Below are 23,655 nucleotides of genomic sequence, written 5' to 3'. Positions count from 1 at the left end.
TTCACCTTATGTGTGAAGTGTGTTAAAGAAGGATGGTCCATTTCTTCATTGTTTTCCCTTTAGTTGAATGATCTTGATCCACAGTCCCTACCTATGAAGCACTCATGTTTGTTTTTCAACTATGTTATACCGTACTGACTAAAGTATCCCGCCCTTTTTAGGAGAAAAATGATCCAAATTCGGGGGTAGGAGGACTATACTTGAAAAAAAAATCGTTCTTGTTTTTTTGTTTTTTCTTGGCTGATTTAAAAAAAAAAAACCATTATTTGTGTCTTCATTATGCAAAGTTTCAATTTGTGTTCATGTTATATAGTCTTAAGGGGGTACTACACCCCTGGCCAATTTTGTGCCTATTTTTGCAATTTTCTCAAAAATTATAGTGCATTGGTGACAAGTAAGATATGTATATTATAGGGGCAAGGACTACAACTACTGCACTGAAAATTCAGCAACTCAAGGTAAGTAGTTATTGATCAAATATTGGTTTTCCCTCATTTTTTACTGTAACTCCACAACTGTTGTCTGTGCTGAAATAAAATGTCCAGTGCAGTAGTTGTAGTCCTTGCCCCTATAATATACATATCTTACTTGTCACCAATGCGCTATAATTTTTGAGAAAAATGCAAAAATAGACACAAAATTGGGCAGGGGTGTAGTACCCCCTTAATGATTTCAAAATGCATTGGAATTTTTTCCATTTGAAATCATTGACTTGATAATTTTTCGAAAAAATTTGGGGTAGGACTTTACCTGAAGTTGGGACTATCTATACTATACTTGTGTCAGTACGGGCATATAAAAGGGAAACAAAGAGAGAATTTGAAAGTCCCATAAAGTACTGTGTGAATAACTAATGAGTTGAATGCATTTTGACTAATTGATTAACAAAATCCAAACAAAACACATACAGCCCTAACATTTCACGGGGCAATGAGAAAAGTACACACATTCAACTGACAGCATCATCCCCATTTTGATGGTGAAAAGTAGGTATGATGAGGAGATGAGGCTGTGGATCAGACCATCCTTATATACAATATAGTACAATACAAACTAGAAACGGGCTGCGGTCGCCTGCGACCGCGAGCATGCACATTCGCCCTGGAGTGATGTAAATCTGTAAAGACCCTACCTTCACAGGTAATTTTACTGCATATGCGTATGCACGAGGCATCACTCGGCTATATTGTTTGTGGCAGAAGTGACCCCTTAATGACCTTTGGCTCTGAATAAAAAAAATACCACATATACACTGGGTAACAACAATTCATGTGTGAACATACCCGCTCTCTGCTATGTTTTTCCTTGCTAATAAAAATTGTTGACGGTATTTGGTTTTAGACCGGAAGTGACCCCTTAATGACCTTTGACCCTAAATCTGTGAACACCCTATAGACACTGGCTAATGTCAATGCATGTGTGCAAGTGGCGTCACTCTGCTATGTTGTTTCTGGCAGAAGAAGCATTTTGAGTGTCAAAAATCATGTTTTTGGCCGTAAACCGGAAGTAGTGACCCCTTAATGACCTTTGACCACAAATCTGTGAACTCCCCAAAGGCAAAATAACAACAATGCATGTGTGCAAGTGGCGTTACTGTACAATGTTGCGTGTGCGAGAAGAAGCAAATTGACAGAAAGAAAGAAGAAATTGTCAAAAAACAATGCACATCGCCAAAGGCGACTGTGCAACAAGGCGATGTGCAACAACATTTGTGCCATTTCCAAAAGGCTCAGAGCGCTTACAAAATAATAACCTTAATATTACCACTTAGAACTACATATGAAGGTGCATTTTTAAGTACAAAATACAATAGAAATAGAAACAGGTTAAGGGAACAAATGTTTTAAGAGCTTTTTTGAACACATTTGTACAATGTAGATGAAGATTGTCTATTATACACAGGTGGCTTATTCCACTCTTGAGATGCAGAAACTCTGAAAGTTCCATCAACAGCTAATACTCAAGTAATATATAGTCAAGATGAAGATAATCATAGCAAGATCGGAGTTGTCTCTTTAGAAAATAAAATGATACATAATTTCATAGTGAAGTAGGATTTTAAATAGATGATTGAAATACTCCCAATTCAAAAAACAGCACCAAAAGTTTTGAATTACAAAAATACAAAATGGATATACCCTAAATGATTTGACATGAAATCCATTAGATATAGCTATTTAGTCTTACAAGTGAAAATATTAACTGACAGTAAATTGTGAGACATGATAAAATAAACAGGTATTTTTGTGCATATATCCCATAAAGGCACATGGAATTACATAGATCTTTAAGTTCAAGTTGCTATAGACAAATGCTCTAACTGAACTTACTGAATTGCATATATTTAAACAATATAATACATTTGATTTCTGTCTTGCATATAAAAATACAATCTTTTAAATTAAGTTTAACCTTTTTTTACAATCTTTTAAATTAAGTTTAACCTTTTATATATAATTATATTCATGATTGTCTAAAGCAGCTTAGTTATGAGTCACCACATTGACTATACCTCGCCTTCATCCATCTCATTGTCATCTTCTCACTAAGTAAAACAGTTTTTGTTTGGCCTCAATCGACCAACTCTAATTTCGAAAAATGGGAAAAAAGAATACCGACCCTAATTTCTGAAAATCCAGAAAAACCTTTTCCCCAGATTAACAAAAATCTAGTTTCTTGTACATGTAGAAGTTTGAAATGTATTTGAACATTACTTGGACCTGTTTCACAGGTTCAGTTCCAGAAAGCTAACCCAATTCTCACAGCAGCAAATTCAATAAGAATCAACCCATTCCCACCAATTACAGTGGAAACTCATTACCAACAAGTTGTGAGGAATTCAAATTTTACTTCTTGTTATCAGGAGTTTGTGTTATCCAGCTCTAATATCATGTGAAATGTATGCTTGGGAATGTAAAACATACTTCTTGTTATCAGGAGTTTGTGTTATCCAGCTCTAATATCATGTGAAATGTATGCTTGGGAATGTAAAACATACTTCTTGTTATCAGGAATTTCATGTTAAGAGGGTTTGTGTTAACGAGTTGCCACTGTATATTCCAAATATCAACATTTCTGGCATAAATTCTCACTCAATTTTCTAATTTTTTCTCTTTAAATGTGTACCCTGTGCTCTATTTGGACACCCTGGATTCCAAAGTGTTCATTTTTAGACGAAACCAATGACACCATCACTCATATATAGTGACAGTCTCCAATAATACCATCACTCATAGTGAAGTCTCCAATAATACCATCACTCATAGTGACAGTCTCCTATGATACCATCACTCATAGTGACAGTCTCCATCTGTTCCGCAGTATCCCATCCATTTTGACTCCCCGTCCATTTTGAAATCAAAATCTTCTTTCCCATCCTTCAGTGGTTGACCTTTGACACTGGCATCACAGTATGTTTTCTTAGGATCCAGCCTGACATAATCTTGATTGGCATTGTTGAAACTCTTCTTGACCAATGTGGAGTAGGCCTTATTTATGCCCATGTGTCCATTATTACCCTCCGATGGAGCTATGAAAGTCATGATATATATAATATCCAGCACACCGTCATTGTCTAAGTCTCCTATGGTTCCTGTAACAAGAAATGATTTCAAATTTATGATAGAATTATGTACAATGTATCAGCAATTAGCCTCATTGGATTCAATGTTGACATACAAACACAAGTCAAGAATTCGCTGTCAAAGTCACGTAATGATCGGATTAACTACCATAGCAATAGGTACAAACAATTTTTGATTATATCGTCTGCATGACATAATGAAAATTTTGGTACCTATTGCTATGGTAGTTAATCCGATCATTACGTGACTTTGACAGTGAATTGTCTCATTCAGCCATTACACCCACTGCTGCAGGCTTGCAGTGATTTGCTCATTGATTGTAAAAATCATCAAAATTCAAATTTTGGCATGGTTATAGATGTGCTAACATAGCCAACCAGTGGTATAACCAAAAGCTGTCTATTTTAAGGATAAAATAAGACATTTTACATGAATCTATAATTTCTCTACATAGGTAGAGAAATTCACTACTTGTATTTGAATGGGACTTCAACTTGTCAATACTGCTGTTTTCCTTGTTTTTTGCCAAATTTTTCAATTCAAAATAACTAATGACAATTTTAATGACTTTCATTTTAGCGAATTTGTTTTGCTGGATCACTGAATAAGCCTTTAAGGTTACACGAAGAAACGTATAAAAAACGTATAAAAGACGTATAAAGTTGTTCTCTAAAACCGCGTTTTTCTCAGCAATCAAATATCGCAGTGAGTCAAATGTTGGTGCATGGATGTATCTTAACATTATTTTTGTTTGCTTATACAAATTTTTAGAATCCGTTTGAAAATCCTTCGTTTAAATCATTTTTATGCACCATGTTCACAAGATCAAAAACATGTTCCATGCAGTTTTTTTCAAATATTCGCTCCGTATAAAACTACGCCGAGTGATTGTTTTCTCCTTTTTTGTATTGTACTACAAATCGACCAAAGAAATAATGTTGCCATGGGGAAGAACCAAAAACAGTACCGATTAAATTTTATTAGCCCGTTTTTGGGAACAATTTTCGAGAATCTTGTACCACAAAACACTGTTATGTTACATTATCGATATCTGGATTGTGGAACATTAATTTTGATTTCTAACTGCCTACATTATTTCTCAAAAGTATGTCGATTCCTTTACCATTTGAATTTCACTCCAAATTTAAGCTACTTTTGCAAAAATCAAGGTTTTTCGCCATCGATACCTCCGACATTTACAGCGGTGATGAGATTGTTTATCATAAGAGCCTGGTATGCACTATTCCATAATAGTCAGTTTGAGATCAATCGATTTCACAGATCACTCAGTAGCTCAATCGGTTAGCGCGCTGGAATCACGTTTGACTATATAATACAATAGTTTTGAGCTGGAAAACTTTGGTACGTGTTCGAGTCCCTATGTGGTCCATTCCATCTATTTTATTTTATTTTTCTCTCAATTTTTTCTTTTTTCTTGTTCGTTTCTTTCTTTCTGACTGCAGCGATTGATTGTTTTTGCCCGTTTTTTTTCATTATATGATTCAGGAATTTTTAGGCTATACTAGTCTAATAGGCGCGGCCTATGAATATATTTTTACAAATTAGATTAACAAAATATTGGTTGTTGGTTTTGTTACTGTTGTTTTAGTTATCGTTGTAGGCCTATATATTGCATAATCAGGGTATAAATAGGCATACTAGGCCTATTATAGCCTATAGAAGCATTGATTTATTTCACGACAGATAACATCCAGGATAATTTTAAAAATTGAAAATTTAGAAAATCCAAAGGAAAATTGCCGAAAACGGCTGCCCACAATCACACCCCCCATCAGCCCATATGGTCCTATCATGATCGCCCCTTCCCTATCCCTGCAACATATAGGATGACTCCCGAGCCGCGGTTTGTCCGTGGCCCTAGTTCAGATTGATACACTATTGTATACGCGTGAGTTCATTCTTTTCTGCATGGCTGTTTCCATTATTAACTTACGCCCCTCTGGAATCAAGCCTTGAAAATCAATTGTATTTAACCTTAATTGTTACAATTAAATTTGGATCCCAGAACATTTTCTGTAATTTCATTGACCTCAATGACCAGACTCACTAGTTACATCTCACGTCACAAAAATGAGGAACTTCCAATTCCAATCAATCCTAACCTTATTATTACCATCTGGACCCTAGAATCTTGGGGTAACATTCTGCACTCTTGCCCAAAACCTACTTCCACTAAAAGACACATTCATATACACATCTAACCTGTTGATCGTATCCATGAAAATTCCAGAAAACACGGAGGACTCGCATTCTCCTCTGGATGATTATCCGCTTCATCTGGAGGAGGCATATCAATGAAGTCGCCTGGAAGATCATCTTCAAAATGATGTCCCTGATTATGACCAAAGTTATCATATCCATCATAAAAGGCATCATAAGATGGTGTGGTTTGTGGTTTTGGTGATGTAGGTCTCAAACCATTCTCATCATCATCATCATCATCATCAAATGGGTTACCAAAATAAGCTGGGAATTCATGATCAACATGTGGCGTAGTTTGTGGTTTCGGTGATGTCAATTTCAAACCACTGTCAAAACCAGAAGGGCTTGTAATGTCTGTACCTGCATAAGGATAACCATCAAATGGTTTATTTGCCCAATGAAAAGTTGTTCCTGATTGAGCAGTTGTTGATGTTTTAAGAGTAGTAGCAAATGTGGTTGAAGAAGGCCTCTCAGTAACTGCTAAGGGCATGTCAGCTTCAGAATCTTCATCAGACTTCTCAGTAACTGGTATAGGCATGCCAGCATTAGAATCTTCATCAGGCTTCTCAGTAACTGGTACAGGCGTGCCAGCATTAGAATCTTCATTGGGCTTCTCAGTAACTGCTAAGGGCACGTCAGCATCAAGATCTTTATCAGTATTACTGCTTGGCTTTGGTGACATGGTCTGTGTTTGAGTTTGTTGACTTGCTGTTGATCGTTGGTTTGTTGGCATCTTTGGGGATGTTAGCACTTTTGATATAGGTGATGGGCTTTCTGGAAGTTCAAGTGCCTGGGATGAATTGCTAGAAGATTCATGGTTTCTTTTTCTTCTTAGTGGTGAATTCTCAGGACTAAATATGGTGGATTGCTCTTTCTGAGTATCTAAAAAAACAAAAACAAAAGTGTTTCATTCAGCTGAACATGTTGTGAAGAATTATTTCATTAATGATAGACAGACAAGTTTTTTCCATTTGGCTTCCTTCAGAGAAGAGAGACATCAGTTCTTTGTAGGAGTTAATTTGCATGTGTACATACACACCACCTTTGATCACACATGTAAACACACCAGTTCTTTGTTTCAACGCATATGTTTTAATACTATGCACACTGGAGCATGCACTGATGTCATTCTCTGAAGTATAGCCTGGGATGTTTTGTAGTAATGACAGTTTACATGAATAAGTCTCTCTGATGGTGTTAGAAACCAATGGAGGATGGGTCAATTGGCACCCTCATCTGCACCGTGTCCCTAATTTGTCAATCAAAATATAGACAACTAGAATTTTTTTATATAGACCATGTAAATATTAAGACTGAAATCTTTTTTCTTTAAATGTTGCTGGCAGTATTTAGCCACATAATTTAACAGTGGATTATAATTTGTTTTTAATCAAACATAAGTAGTGCTTCATGAAGCTCCACTTGTACCAGACAAGGTCAAATTACACTCTCACTTCAAAACCTTAAGCCTGCCATAACATATCATTTCATTACAAGCAATATAATGGATTTATGTGAGAAAAACTTCCTTGTTCAGTTTCACATCAATATAATCTATATAATTAGGAAGTAGTAAGGCTGTATCTCTTTATTACACAGTGCTTACTTCCTTCTTCAATTTCCCTCAATATAGTGAGCTAGAAGTTATTTTATAATTTAAAGCCGTCACTTTGTTTCGTAACATTGAGGTACAAGAATTGTATACCTGAAAACTCATATTACTGTGCAGAAAAGAGAAAATTAAATTGTCCAACTTGTAGCTACAGACCTAGAAGTGATTGATAGCGGAGGTTTAAGTACATGTTTGAATGTTTCCATGTTCCAGTGTATGATGCCTAAGCCTCTTCCTCTGTTTGTGCCTTCAACAACCACTTTTATACAAAATTCAAATTCAAATATAATGTACAAATACATTATGCAACTTTGTATTTGCACACATGCAATTTCAACCAAAGTATCTAATACACATTGGTATCCATAAAGAAAGGCTAGATACTTGAGTGTTTTGAAGAATACCCTGCAACTATAATATATTTGTGACTGTCCACCACAAACAGGCTGTAATGTTTCACTTGTTGAGATAATGGAATGGCAACTTTTCCTCAAAATAAGCACAGACTGTTCATGGTATTTGGTCAAATTATTTGGAATACTTGTGTAGAATATACACTTGGCTTTGTCCCTGTACCAAACTCAAACTCAATGATGATCATATACATCATGTCATTAGCATAATTCCTTATATTAGTGGTTACCTTGTCATCCAGATTTTTTATTCTGGGTTATAATACTACTGATAATTCAACTAATATGTGTCATTCGTGGAACACTTATGTGTGTGCAGCTTTGCGGACATAAACACACACACGTAAGGTACCTTTCCAGAACTGGCCAATCTTGCTTCTGGATGACATTATTATCAGGCAGGTAGACTGCATCTTACACTGTGTATGTTTTATGATGGCCAAATTATTAGAAAGACCAGTAAGTTCAATGACAATGGTATTACACTAGTTCTCTTGTGGGTACATAAAATGTTCCCTCTGATGAAATAAACACTTACCTAAGTAGACTTTGGGAGGCTCTATCAATTCAATCCGAAGCGGATTTTGTGCTATGTCTCTATTCATGAGAAACAATTCCGCTTCAAACTGTTTAGTATAATCTTCACAGTTGATATTCATGGTTTCACCACCATGCCTACGAAGTCTGTCATGTTTGCCATCTGTAGGTTGTGTTGTTATATGCTGATGGTGCTGCAAAGTGAATGTGTGAAAGAGAAATTTAAGCTTAAGTAAAAACATTGAAAATATTTAATTATACAGAGTATACTTAAAGGAGAATGACCTGATTGACAGCCTCACCCTGCATACATTTCTCATTACTGCAGTCAAATTCAAGGCCTAAATATGTGTAAATTTGTTAGGGATTCAATCATGTTTCACCATTGTTCATCACTGTTTAACAACGATGCTTCCGCGTAGTCTGCATGGTTTACCACGCAGACACGCCAGATGTGAGTTGTTAAACGGTGATGAACAACGCAGAAACATGATTGAATCCCTCTCAACCATGAACATAAAGAAAACAAGCTAAATATTGTCTAATTCACATGAAAAGGTGGGTAATGGTGTATCCAACGGACGAGGACACAAAACACATCAAGGTTCAATAAATGATACAAAAGGGTACCTTGAATATACAAACAAATGGAAAGAAAAAGAGAAAGGTTCACCAATTTGATGTGGTCAAATACAGACTAGACGGTATGCAGAGGGGGACAAAAAACAACAAATGTAGGCATAGAAATGCAGGCAAAGTTCGATGGCCAAAAATTGCCAATACCAGAGCCCACAGAAGTGTCAGGAAAACAATATTGGAAGTGATGAAAATCACTGTGTACATAAGCAGATAAAAAAAACAAACAGGCAAAAAAAACCAACCAACGTTTCAAGCAGATAAACTGCTCTTCTTCAGGGAAAGATAACAAAATATAAAATTAAACAGCAAAAACTACATATTGTAGTTTAAAAACAAATACTGATTTTCAATTTAAATACAGTATTTATGTAACCTTTGCTTTCATGCATTGCTTTTACAATTATGTAACCTTCTGTTATAATTAAATTGTATGCTGTTAATTGTTACTCAGGACCCTCTTGGAGATCAGTTACAGATACTGAAGGGGCTTCCCTGGTTAAAAAAGATAAAATAAAATAAATAAAATAAATACAAAGCAAGACATTGTACCCTGATAGCTGGGCAGCATAGTTGTCTTAGCCACATTTGGGCCTGCTATTAAGATGCAATCATGAAGAGAACAGAAAATCAAATCCAAGGTTTTTGCCAATAAGATTATTGGTGGAATCATCCCTACATCAACAGCACTGTTCTAAGCAATCTTACATCTGATGTGGTCTAATACACTAATTCAATTAAAGTAAGCTTAAGTGTTGACACATACCGCGTTAAGCTTTCTATCCCCAGCATCATTGTTTCTGCCTTGCATCCAGAATAGGAAAGCATCTTTGTTATCTTGTCCTTTTATTGACAATGGTGATGACATGACAGCTTCTTTACTATGGCTTTGTGAACTCCACAACATCTGGCCATTTCTACCATCCAAAATAAACACCTGCAGGAGAGATAAACATGATTTCTGTATAATGATGTATATTTATATGTAGCGGTAAACGTAAATAGGAAGCAATTTAAGACTTCTACACTACTCAAATTTCAAACTACTCACCAGAGCGCTTTCACCGGGTCAACCGGCGTCTTTAGTGAATGTTATTGCTCTGAAGATTTGTTGTTGCTAGTGATGTTATTGGAACACCTCCGATGATGTCACAGATGTAGATAACATCAAACTTGAGATGTGGTGGCGCCCCCCCCCCCCTTCGTTCCGGGGTCAGGAGGTTGTCCCAAACAGGGTCGATGTCTAACCCTTTGTCACGGTTGACGGTTCAGTCTGGGTCTTTTAGTTCTGATATGGATGGCTTCCAAGACCCTACGAGGGAAGTCGTTAGACTCCCTCTCTAACACTTTTACGTTTTCCCAGTCAATCTGGTGCCCTTTGCTCCTGTCAATATGTTCCTTAATTGCTGACTTGGAACTGGACGCTTTGGATTTAAGTTATCTTAGCCCCTTTTCAAGGTTACGTCCAGATTCACCAATGTATAGGCAGTCATTGCAAGGGATGCTATACACAATTCCAGATTGTTTTTCTTGTTCAGTTTTGTCCTTTGGGGAAACAAGGGACCTACGTAGGTTATTCTACGGTTTGAAGGATGTGCTGACACCAGCAGAATTAAAAGCCCTGCGTAACCGTTCCGAAAGGCCTTCCACGTACGGCAAGGTGACAAAAATGCCCTTCTTGCAGCTATCTTCGTCGCTGTCCTTATTGTGTTCTTTTGGTTTAGGACGCACCCTGAACAATGTCCAGTCTTTGTAGCCACTCTCGTGTAGCACCTCCTTCACATGTCTTATCTCCTCTCATCTGTGACATCATCGGAGGTGTTCCAATAACATCACTAGCAACAACAAATCTTCAGAGCAATAACATCCGCTGAAGACGCCGGTTGACCCGGTGAAAGCGCTCCGGTGAGTGAAATTTGAGTAGCGTAGAAGTCTTAAATTGCCTCCTATGATTTCTGTACTTGTGTAGTTGATTTGATTTTTATATTGGCCAAAAAAGATATATTATTATAATATGTATTATTGTTTTAAAGTTAAAAACAAGCTGTTAGAAACTGCTTATCCAAAGCAGTTAAACAGTTAACTACACAGCAAAAGGCTGTAGTTAAACTTAGTTAGTGACCTCACTGGCTTGAGCTTTTGATCCTAGCAAAATCTTTGTCAAAAGTAAAGTAATATACTTTGCCTTTGATCAAACAAAAGCTGAGGCCAATAAATATGTGATAAAATAAAAACAGAGACTCATTTTCTTACCAAAGTGAAATCGTAATGTCCAGTCCAGTTGCCATGGCTGAGCCTTATCATCACATCAGGAATATTGTCAGAATTAAAGTATCCTGGGGCTGGAGTTCTGTGGGAAACCAAGCAACAAGATAAACAAAAGTGAACAGGTAGGTGTTTCATTTGTTTTGTAGTAAGCCTAAAAAAGTTTCCATTATACTTTCACAATTTACATACATTTTGAAAATGTCAAAAAAAAGTTTTTACTGTACAAAAGAATACTGACCCAAACTTTTACCGACCTACCAACCATTATTATTTTGGCACCGAAAGGACAATGGAACTTTTCTGCAGCCTACTACATAGGAGAATTTTCCACTTTATAAATGGAATCTAAGTTGATATGATTTGATCAAAGTCTACATTTTAAAATTTTTACACACACATACACCAGAGACACAGTTTACCACTTTCACCTTCAGGAAGTGAGTGGATACAGATGTGGATGAGGTTATCATACACATAGAGCAGTTGATGTATTCCGCCTGTGTATATACATAGGTCTATCAATAGTGACACAATAGCCTGTGACATCATCTAAGCATGCATACATATCCACATCTTACCTTAAGGTCTTAATTTACACACCCAAAGTATGTTCCCAAATCAATCAATCTATTGTGCTACCAGGAATACATCAACTATTTAAATATTGCTTACGAGTAAGTTTCATATTCTGCATATCTCTCTTCTGTTGTCCACATGATGCTGAAATCGTGTCCATCTAATACAGCAATAGTACCATTGAAGACTGACACAATCAAGTCCATAGTGCCATCTTGGTTCATATCAGCTAGAACAGTTGGCACCATGATGCCCTTGTTGCTATCACACCTTCAAGTAAAACACAATCAGAGAATTAATGAAGAAAACAGATTCTGCCTCTAACATCCTTGCTGCTATCACACCTTCAAAGTGAAAGCTGAATTTATATTTTGATCAGCAAATCGCACACATGCTCTGCGGTTACTCTCGTTTTCAGAGACAGTGTAAAAACGATGTCACTTTTGTGAGTTGAAAAAAGTTCAAAATAATAATTATGAATGGACAACGTAAAAATGTATTTTGTGACATTTTGAATATGTTAATTGTCATCTGCAGTATTAATGCAAAGCAACAAGCAATGCATTGCTACATTTTTGACTGCCCAAATTGAACAGAGAGACAATGAGAGAGAGAGAGATACAGAGGACTGGAGAGAGTGAGAGAGAAGGAAAGTGAAAATACTACAATACCTTAGAATTTCTCTAGCACTAGTCTCTGCTTGCAGTGGTTTACCCCAATCATCATAATGTGCATGCTGGAAGGCTGGTACTTTATTTATAGCATCTGGAGCCTGATTACATTCATGGCCATAGTCCATAACATGGCAAAACAAGTCCAATAGAGAAATTACCCACAATGAACCTAGAGATATAAACACATGCACAAGTCAGATGTTAACATGCTGTATAGGACAACCACCATTATCAAAACTGAAAATTTGCTTACATACATGTACAACTGAGACACACACTGTCACCTTATGCACATGAAGACTCAACCTGGGACAGATGGACAAAAAGATGGGAGGTTGAACACATACATGCACACACCCCCCCTCCCCCACACCAGTACTAAACACCCCCACACACATACATGTAAAAGCCAGCAAATATGGACAGTGATACACCACTTGGAGTTCTCACTATTCACCTGTGAACACACAATTGAGTTTTATTCACCTTGTCATGGATTTTAAGTCTTTACTATCCATTCTGATCTAGTAACACTGACTAGGAACCGTGGAGGTTAGCGGTTCATGTGGGCCTGCTGCTATGCACAGCTGTCACATACGTCCTTGTTTACCAGTGTTTACGAACACAGTCATTCTCCCTCCCTGACTTTCCCTTTCTCTACCCTTACATTAAAATCAGGAATAAAACAATCAGGATGGTCATTCTGTAGGCCAGGAAGAGTTCTCTAATTTGTCAATAATTATTGATTATAATCAAAATCATTACAATAAAGTCAGAAGCAACTGTTATTAATGCTGACATAAAGCCAAGGATTTTTCTAGGCCTAACAGCATCATTCCCAAACATGACCTTCCTGTTTCTTTTACCCATCATACCTTGCACTGTTTCTCCACCTGTTCCAAACAACACATATACTGCCCCATCATCCTTCTCATATAGAGTAACTGCAGAGTAGGTCTCTTTTTGGTCTGGTGTTTCTAGATACTTTTTTCCCAATGATTTGCCAGTTTTACCAGACAGCAATAACAATCTGTTAGCATCTCTGTCGGTCTCCTGTATAAAGGAAAATATAAAAATGCTAACCTTTTGCTTTTATTGATTACAAAAATATAGATATGATGATCAATTAAAAACATGCTATGTTCCACTGTTTATCATTGGTCCGCATTGTCTGTGTGGTTTACTTCACAATAACAGGTTAACAAGTTAAGTTAAGATTGTTTAATTCACATGATTATTTCAAGAGGAATGCCAGTTGACACTTAACATTACAAGAAGATTGATGATTTCTCTGTTGATATCAGCAAAAAAACTACAGAATAAAATGGAAAAGTTTAGCAGCTTCCTCCAAAATAATGAATTCAACATGTGTAATCATGTATACACACACAAGTTCCAGGGATGACAAATTTGACATACTCATGCACAACAAATGTATGCTTCCGTTAGCATGTGTTCGAGTATACGCTACTGTGAAAGTGTGGATTCATCACCGATTAACAACATTGGCTCTTGTACAAAGATATAGGAAGAGTTGTTGAAACTAACTTCAAAGCTAATAATAAGTGCAATATGAAACAAAACATTAGTATGTGGTCTGAAATTCTAGACACCACAGATATCCAAATCTGGTACAACTTGAAGGTTTTATTTTTACAAGAGGGGGTTACTCACATCAGAATGATAATCTCCATTACCACCATGAGTAGCAACTACATCATATACACCATCACCATCCAAGTCTGGTACCACTTGAGGTTGGTAGTAATTCCAGCTGTCGTTAGTCATTGTGGGATCAGCAGACCACAGTATTGTACCTGTATCACATGAAATAAAAATAAAATATTTCTTCCAAGGTAACTGGGGTAAAGAGGAATTGAAAATGGTGATATAATCCAATTGGTGATATAATCTTATATATTTGATCGGTCAAGAAAATTGATAAGGCAGGTTTCTTATCAAACATACTACAAAACCAATTTTGATTTCAGATGTGGCCCTATTTCTAATAAAGAGCGCTATACACTGTAACAAGTGCATGTTGCCTTGCATTCCAGTCTCCATGTTGTTATTGTTAGTAACATTAACATTAATAGTTCTTTGCAATTCCTGAAGAAAAGTATTGTTTTACTACTTGATGATTATGAAAAAAAAATCTCATTGATGATGGGTCCCTGGATTGGCTGGTATGTGGAAGTTCCAGATCTGCACAGGATTACATGTTATTTCCCATACAATTGTCTGAAATGCTAAAAGTTAACTGTTGAAATGAACCACTAAATATTACTGAGAGCAGCAACAACAAAATGGTCTTCAAATAATTCAAAGCACAAAAATGAGGTCTGATTTGGCTGTGACAACATATTTTCCTTTGAAAATATTATCGAACAGGATGACTAAGCAATGTGATAATGGATAAACAAAGACAGACTGTGCTATTCATTTCTTACCATCAGTACTATCTACAGCTTGTAGTACTCCCAAGCGACCTGCTACAAGACAATCATCCATGCCATCTTCATTCACATCAAGTTGACCACATTGAATGGCAAATACTTCACATTCCAGGTTGTGTTCCCATAGCAATGTACCATCTCTACCATCTACTGCTCTGACAGCTCCTAAACAGGGTTCTGCCATGTCTATATGAAACGGAATACAGGACTTGAATTCAAAACATAGTACATGTATACATTTGTAGTAGCAATATTATTTGAAACAGATTTGCATACATGTACAAGCACCCATTACATACATGCACACACACACCCCTGTCTGTGTTTGCCTCCAAACGTGGACATTGTGTTTTGCTATCTAACCGAGGATGTGTGTATGATGTTTTCATCGCCTAACCGTGGACTAAAAACAAAACGGAATTTTAGCCATCACCCTGCCGACGGTAGTTTTTACACGTGTGGTCCTCGGTTTCAGGCAAATAGTGTTTAAAGCATCTAGCATGCATTTGAGGTCTTTTTCAGCAGTTTGAGACCGAGGACAGTCCTCGGTTGGAAGTAGGTCCACAGTTTAGGGTGAAAAAAATCTTGTGTGTGTCCTCGTTTGTCGGCCAACACGTACGCACCCCCACCATGTTTAACTAACACATTTGTGATGTGATCAAGTCAATGAGTCGCATGTCTGGAATATTGATTATGAGATATAGCCAATAGTATTAGTATTCAACTTCCTTTGAAATTTATTGTTCTGAGCAACACTAAAATGGCCGAGTCTAATTTTGATGGGGGTTTTCAGCTAAATAGAGCTCTGAGAATGGCTCATGCCATGAAATTGAAAACTGAAATTTGATTTTGATTGATATCAGACTCATATAGCTTGATCGCATATGATGTGCTTCAGATTAATAACCCTCCATCCATCAGGCCATCAGGGTGTTTATTTCAATTTCTCATTTGGTGTAAGGATGTATTTCTAGCATATACTCACTTATATATTCACAGAATGCTTTCCTGCCCTCTTCATCCAGTTTCTCAAAAGCCCTTGAGTAACCAAAAATGACGTCTTCTATGCCATCATTGTTCACATCAAATAGACGGATTGTGGTCTCTGTTCCTGAAAGACAACATTTTATGTTCAAATTTAAGTAAACTTATAATAAAGAGGACATATGGACTCAAATATGTCAATTCAAGCAGCAATGTGCAATTCATGGTGAAACTTGGAAGCTTCAAATGACTAACGTATCTTAATGATTATAAAATCTTACCCTAATTTATGAAAATCTCAATACTATACTATATAGCAGAAACTACAGCTGCCAACAGCATTGATACTTGTGAATCAAACCATGCCAACGACACATGTGATTGTTGCAGTATTTTGCATTTTTTTAGTATCCACGGAAGTATGTTCGCGTTGCATTTTGCAATACAATCACAGCCAGATTGTGTACAGCTGTTGGCAACCGTGTTTATTCAAATGAAATTTTTACTATAGTCTCACAATCCCTCTGCTAATGTTAATCTTGTTCCCTAATCCTAACCCTCAAATCAAACCCAAATCTCTCTATTTTACAAAGCCATGCATTAGGCAAGATTTCTTTTGCACCTTTTTTCCCATATTCTTTCTTATTTGATTAATGGCCTGAGCTTTCAATCCCATTCTATTTGTCACCCTGATGTGGCAGTGACACATTTGCTCAAAAAAGTGCTGGCATACGCGTCACATTTACACGCTTGAAGAAGCCGCATAGATGCAGGCGAAAAACAGCTGCCTCAACGTGTTGACATCACTGCCACATCAGGGTGAAAAATGGTATATATAGGCAACTAAATAAAGTCTAACATATGTCAAGCCTATAGAATAACATGGCAAATCTGATTTCACATGAAGGACTACTCACCTCCTGTTACATTGATTGCAAAGTCCCTTGACGTCTCTAGAATTGTACTATTAGTTGACCCTAATGATGACTCTGATGAACATGGTAGTAAAAAATATATAAGGCACACTACTGAGATACATAGAAAAACCGCAACCAGAGAACAAAACCAGCGCCGCTGATTGCGCTGACATGAAGCTTGTTGTTTAGCAGTTAAAGTTTTATACAAAGGTGACCCTTGTCTTTCTAACATACGCCTATCATATAAGAATCTTTCATCATCATTTCCCACATCAATGGTAAGTTCTTCAAAGTCTCCATCATCCTTGTCCCTATATGCTGGGTTGTTTGTAAGGAGTTCATCATCTTCATCATCATCTAGTCCTACCCATGGATCTGTGTTTTCCAGACGCTGATACTTTGGGCCGCCGATATTTAGTCGGACACGTCCTGTGAAAGATAATAAAATTATTTACTTTCAAATTACATACATTATCAGAACTTCTTGTTCAGTACATGTCGTTCAGCTTGTAAGCCTTAAATATAAATTTATTTTCAGTGTGTATCTATTTTTAAAAAGCAATATTGGATACAGGTAGTAGATATGCAAGGCATCATGGTACATGAAACAAATTAAAAAATGAAAGTAACAAGCACAAAGATCGATAACTGGTGTGATAAAATGATTGTTTAAAATATCAGAAGAGTACAGTACCAAATGTTAGCATGGAAAATTGCTCTTGAACCAAATCCATTGCTAGTTGCTAGCCATCTCCAATGGAGAGCAGCTGATGATGTAGCCACAACAATGAAACAAAGACTTCTCACAATGGAAGCAATCCTGCTCAGCGCTGTTCTACAATCAATGCAGTGTAATTATATCTGTCTATTACACCACTGCTCCACGGGTTCAACTTTATTTCATCTACATGACATGTTACTAATTGCCACGTTTCCAAAGTGATATCAGAATAATTATACCAGATTGACTATCAAAGTAATTGAATTATCTGGTCAAAACTAAAAGATTAGTTTATTGCTTTTCACACATCTGATAAGGAAACAAACCAAAAGTTTGATGATGTCCCATAAACAAAAGTGCTTTTATTGGGAGGCTGACAGTGACCCCACCCTCCCTCCCTGTGACATAAGTGTGAAATATTGAAAAACAAAAACTTGACCGATATTTTAACTAAGTATTTTACAAATGTAATCACACTTTGTGACCCCCTCTCCCCTAATGAAAGAACTTCCATTTATCTAGGATGTCATCAAAATGTTGATTTATCCCCTAACAGTCACTTTCATCCCATCAACATCAGTATAGAATTACTATATCATTTTACATGTCACATTAAACTGATTGTTCTAATATCAAGGCATCGATAGGTTTGATTTATTGCAGCAAATTAACACAATGGCATTGGTATGATTTACATGTAAATTACAGGCTTTTCATTTGCTAATCTATTGCAAATCCTTCATGTTTAAAACACAATTACCGTATTCATTCCAATAAGCGCCCATGCCCCAATAAGCGCCCACCTAGGGTATTTTCAATTTGCTAAAGGATACCATTAATGTTGAAGTGACAGAGAGACATCGATACAGTGAAATAGCTGGAGGGCTACAATCCTGTGTAAACTTGCAATACATTTTCTGCATCAGAAAAGCTATTAAAACATCTCAGAGCCCTTTATAACATATGTAAAATTGTCTCTAATAAACGCCCCTTACGAAAAAATTACGGAAACCAGGTATAAAATAAGCACCCACCCAAAATGACTTTGTTAAGAGCCCTGGGCGCTTATTGGAATGAATACGGTACAGGCATTTCATTGACCAAAGGTCTCGGATAAAATACACCAAAATATGGTTCATCATGATATAGATGGAGCTGGTAAGTAGTCAGCAGTAGACTCAAACCAAGATAATACTGGTAAACATCAAGAGCACCCACATCAAGAAAAACTTAAGTGATGGTTTGTAAACACAAGGAGTACATGTATAATAAAACAATGGGACATACAATGTATGCGACCCGCTCTGACAAAACCAGAAACAAGTCGCATTTTTGACATTTCATGATTTGATTAAAAAGATCATAGATGTAAGCACTAGACAATAAGCTAAAAACGACACCAAAATCATATAAATAGCATCAATACTTTTCAAAATATGGATAATTCTGTAAATGATACCCAGGGCCATTCCGACCATTAAGCCAGGTACAATGTAAGGCGGTCACCTAGGGCGGCAAACGCAGAGGGGCGCCAAAAAAAGACGAAAAAAGAAAAAACAGGAATGGATAAAGAAAAAACAAGAAAAAATGAGGGCGGATAGGTCAAAACTGATGAGTTTTCAAGGGGGTGATCCTCCTTAACACTTTTTGGTATGCTTTGGTGGGGTGGCATGCCGCGGCAGGGAGAGGCTTTGCCTAGGGCGGCAAAATCGCTAGGAACGGCCCTGATGATACCTTGATATTTTTGCCAAATTGCTATGTGTTGGGTCAATTAGTTTCCTGCCTTAACAGGATTAAATAGGGATTATCATAGTTCAACTGTTAAATTTATTGATTAAATAAACCTCTTTTTATTAAGTACTTTCAAGGATTTGAAAGTCCAATTAAGAATTCCAAAATTTCATTTTTTTTTATGGGAATGTCATCATTATCCAGACTTTAAGGTAGTACTACACCCCCTGATAAATTTTGTGACTAGTTTTGCATTTTTCTCAAAAAATAACTACACACTGGTAGCAAAGTTATATATTATAGGAGCAAGGAATCCATACTGTCTCAAATAGATAATTTGATTAATTTTATAAAAATGTATTTTTTTTCATGTTGGATGTGCCATCACCCTCTGCTTTTACTTCTACTGATTTGTTCTGCTGCCCTCTGTCTTTGTCTGAAACTTTCTGACCTTTTACCTTTCAGTGTCTTTCAATTTCATCTTTTTGTTTAACACCTGTTTTACTTTTGTATTCACTCTTGATTCACTTCACTGCTTCTCCTCACTGTGATTGGTGCATCTTGCATTTTCTGTATTGTCTCTTTTGTTTGCCTGTGTATTGATTTTAAAAAGATTATTTTGTATAGGAGTTGGATGCATGTTTCTTTTTAGTTGGGGAGTATGTGAGCTGATGACTGAACGAGATGGATATACCTGGGAGTGTAAGGCCAATTTTTTCCTGCAGGATTTTTGTGTGTAAATGGATGTATGAAAGCTGATGAGTGTAAGTAATGTTGGCATCCTAAAACAAAATTTATTTTTATACTGTAGATGGTAGTGATTCAAGACAAGTGGTTCATTATACATGTTAAGAAATGAGGTATACATTGTACGAGGGGGTATCCAAAAGTTTTTGACATCACCAAGAAGCGAAGGAGCTATATCGATGAAATTTTGTCAGTGCAATTACTGGTCCTTCTCTACATTATGGTCCAAAAATGGTCTCATAATAGGAGTGGGCATAAAATGGGTCATCTCTTGTTTTGCTTAGGGCTGAGTTTTTTTGTATTCTATTTGACCTATCTCAGCATGAAATGACCAAATTTTTGGTCTGGGGTCCAAGAAAAAAGTGTGCAGCGCCCTCTTATGTCACTATCCTTATATTTAAGGAAGGAGTGGATCAGAGTGCAAAATCCTTCAAATTAACCCCTTTTCAGAATTTTGTTCTGATTTTGGTGTCCAGACACATGCAAATGAGGTCAAAAAGTATTCTTTTGAAAGTTGCATGAAAATTGGACATTGCGTTTTCTTGAAAATTTACATTTAAGGTCAAAATTCAGCGTGAGGGCGCTTTTCAAGATTTTGCACATAGACATACCACCTAGACCTATTACTGCCCATCCCTTACCACAGCGGGAGGTGAAGCCCCGTATCCAAGGTGATTTTGGTCGGGTGGTCGGACGCGGAGAAATAAGCGTTCATGTCTGGAGAGAAAGACGCGCTCATTTGCGTGATTATCGCTCGCGTCAAATGCGACATGTTCCGTAGACGCGAACATATCTGCTTGCTTGCGTCGACGCGTCCGGTTAAAGTCGTAGCTAAGCAGTGTCGGCAGAGGCTGAAAAAATGTTTTTTTCCCTGCAAGCAATCCAAAATTTCCCTCCAATTTTCTAAATTTCCCTCCAGTATGACATATTTCCCTTATGTATTTCTTTATTTTTTTGGTCCAAGACCAAAAATTTCCCGGCAATGAGCTTCCCGTATTGCCCACTCTTTCCTGCCATGAGTGTCGGCATCACTACGCGAACCAAAGTCATAGGTCTAGGTTCTTGTTTGTCTGGGATTTTGCACAGGTTTTGTCACTAACGCTATTTTTAAGTTACAATGATGGAGGCAACCTCAAGTTTGACCCGCTCAACAAATTTGAGAATTTCATCAGAAGTGGTTTGCCCGCAATGCTAATTAGAACGCTAATTTGGATACCACCATTGAATAGTACACAGGAAAAGTTCGTTGACCCCTATGCATTTGAATAGGAGCAAGTGAGGCGAATTCAAAACGAGTACTACAGCCAAATTAATTGTGATAAATTGCTCAAATTTCTTGAGCATTTTGATCTGGTGATCTTCTTTACAGCTGTATACTTAAAAACAGTGAGCAGAAGAAAATTTGCGACAAATCTTGAAAAGCGCCCTCATGCTTAAATTTGACCAAAAAAGTCAATTTTTAAGAAAACGCAAAGTTCAATTTTCTTGTAACCTTCAGAATTAGATACTGTTAGCTCATTTACATTATGTTTAGACACCAAACACAAACCAACATGCAAGAAAAGCAGTAATTTGAAGGATTTTGTATGTAAATCCACTCTTCTCACATATAAGGATGGTAACACAAGAGGGCGCTGCACACTTTTTTCTTGGACCTCAGGCCAAAATTTTTTTCATTTCATGTTGAGATAGGTTCAGTGGAAGGCAAAAAAACTAAGCCCTAATGGAAATTCCAAAAAAAGGCAGTTTGGCCCCCGTAAAGCCCAGTCCTACTCATAAGTATGTTTACTTTTTTTACAGGTGGCGCTAGATGGGCAGTAGGCGCATAACCTGTAAAATGGTGAAAATTGAGGCACGCATGGCGTGATTAAGTTCCTGCATTTGAAGGGTTAGGCCTACAATGCTCAGAAAATCTATGATGAAATGAAAGCTATCTACGGTGATGATTGCTCATCATATGGCACTGTTGCTTTTTGTAAAAGGAATTTCCAAACTGGCCACATGTCCCTCACAGATGCGCCAAGAAGTGTACGTCCATCACTTTCGGATGATGCGGCCACAGTGAAGAAATTCAAGAAAGTGGAGGATCTTATCATGAAAAGGTTATGCGCCTACATCTAGCGCCACCTGTAAAGAAAGTAAACATACTTATGAGACCATTTTTGGACCATAATGTACATAAGGACTAGTAATTGCACTGACTGCACCTAAAAAGTCCCTGAAGCGTTTATATCATTTTTACATTACCATAACATTTATATCTTTTTGCAACATTTAAATAATTTCCATCAGTGCACTGAAGATGTATCTTTTTCTTGATCTAATAACTTGGCATAAATACTACAATGGGACACTCTTTAAATGCGCCGACAGGCATGTAATGCTACACATTAAAAAAACGCAGGTCAGGTTACCATCCTGGCGCAAAAGTTTCTTACACCGGTTGTCTGCCCCACTCATAATAGTCAAGCCTATTACAGACCAAGAGCCAAGAAAAACTGTTAAGACTTGTTTTTCCCAAGAACAATTCATGAGTGGAATGTATTGCCTGATTCCATGAACAATTACGGTAATTAACAATAACATGCCAATAACATCTACATTCAAGACACAACAGATCACCTAAAGAACAACAAGAAGAATAAGCAACCTAAACGCCCTCAAAACCCTTCATGTTTGACTTCAACCTTGGAAGCATTGCAAAGTATTCGTTAAAGTCAAAAATCACATACATCGTAGAAGCAGGAATCAATTTGGCCACAAGTGCAAGTACAACTTACAAGTCTTGATTCTTGCAATTTCTTCTTCTTCTTCTTGGTTGAGTCGGCATTCACTCGGTCGGACATCCGGGAACATTGTCCCCTTCGTCCCCTTTGCACAAGCGCGCGCATAGCCATAGTAACCAGCTCGAGAAAGGGAAACTGCACATGCTCTGCACATGCGTACACTGGTTTTACAAGGCTATTTCCCCTTTGCGACGTCAGCCCGACCGAGAGAATATGCATATCCAGACTTAGCTGTATTATTAAACGCCAACTTTATCCAGGAACCATTTTGTAGGAATCATTTGGTGTTGATCATCATGATCCATTGATAAGAAACAATTTGATTCTTGATAAGTTTCAGTTTCAGTTTATCAAGAATCAAATTGTTTCTTATCAAGTATAAGTATCTGCTGTTTAGATTTTTTTAATTTTATGAGAATTAACTTTGATTCATGCCAATCTTTTAAAGAATCAATTTACATGTACATGCATGAATTGAATAGTTACAAAAAAAATTTTAAGCTTACCGTTTTGAAATAAAGATCCCATTTTTGTGGAAGACAAAATTCAAGTAAAGACCATTAGAGAATTTCAGCATTATTCACTTCATGTACTTCGACATCTTGCTTCACGACAACGGAACTCTGGCCAGTTAATTGTGATATTTTAAAGTTTATCTAGAGACAACGTTGCAACTTCCTGCCCAAAAAGTTGTCCATGTAAACATATCCATCTCTGCCACAAAACTTGCAACTTTTGCACAGTGCCTATCGAGAACAAAGAATGCTCACCCGTTATTTTGTACTTTCAT

The 23,655-nt window shown here is 37.0% G+C and overlaps 1 protein-coding gene across 1 annotated transcript; it reads right to left on the bottom strand.

Annotated features, from left to right (window-relative positions):
- Window positions 1–2,387: 2,387 nt before the first annotated feature.
- On the bottom strand, window positions 2,388–23,604 carry LOC140156891 (uncharacterized). Its single transcript, XM_072179912.1, has 13 exons — window positions 23,372–23,604; window positions 16,881–17,309; window positions 15,965–16,090; window positions 14,974–15,165; window positions 14,198–14,340; window positions 13,399–13,576; window positions 12,521–12,692; window positions 11,946–12,119; window positions 11,259–11,355; window positions 9,772–9,942; window positions 8,371–8,563; window positions 5,808–6,689; window positions 2,388–3,592 (listed from the first exon to the last, which is right to left on the bottom strand). The coding sequence occupies exons 1-13, from the start codon at window positions 23,391–23,393 to the stop codon at window positions 3,288–3,290; spliced, it is 3,084 nt and encodes a 1,027-aa protein (XP_072036013.1). The 5' UTR covers window positions 23,394–23,604; the 3' UTR covers window positions 2,388–3,287.
- Window positions 23,605–23,655: the final 51 nt, after the last annotated feature.

Source organism: Amphiura filiformis, chromosome 1 (genome assembly GCF_039555335.1).
Source record: "Amphiura filiformis chromosome 1, Afil_fr2py, whole genome shotgun sequence".
Taxonomy (NCBI): domain Eukaryota; kingdom Metazoa; phylum Echinodermata; class Ophiuroidea; order Amphilepidida; family Amphiuridae; genus Amphiura; species Amphiura filiformis.
The sequence above is the reverse complement of the archived record's forward strand: the minus strand, read 5'-3'. Positions and strand labels throughout refer to the sequence as shown.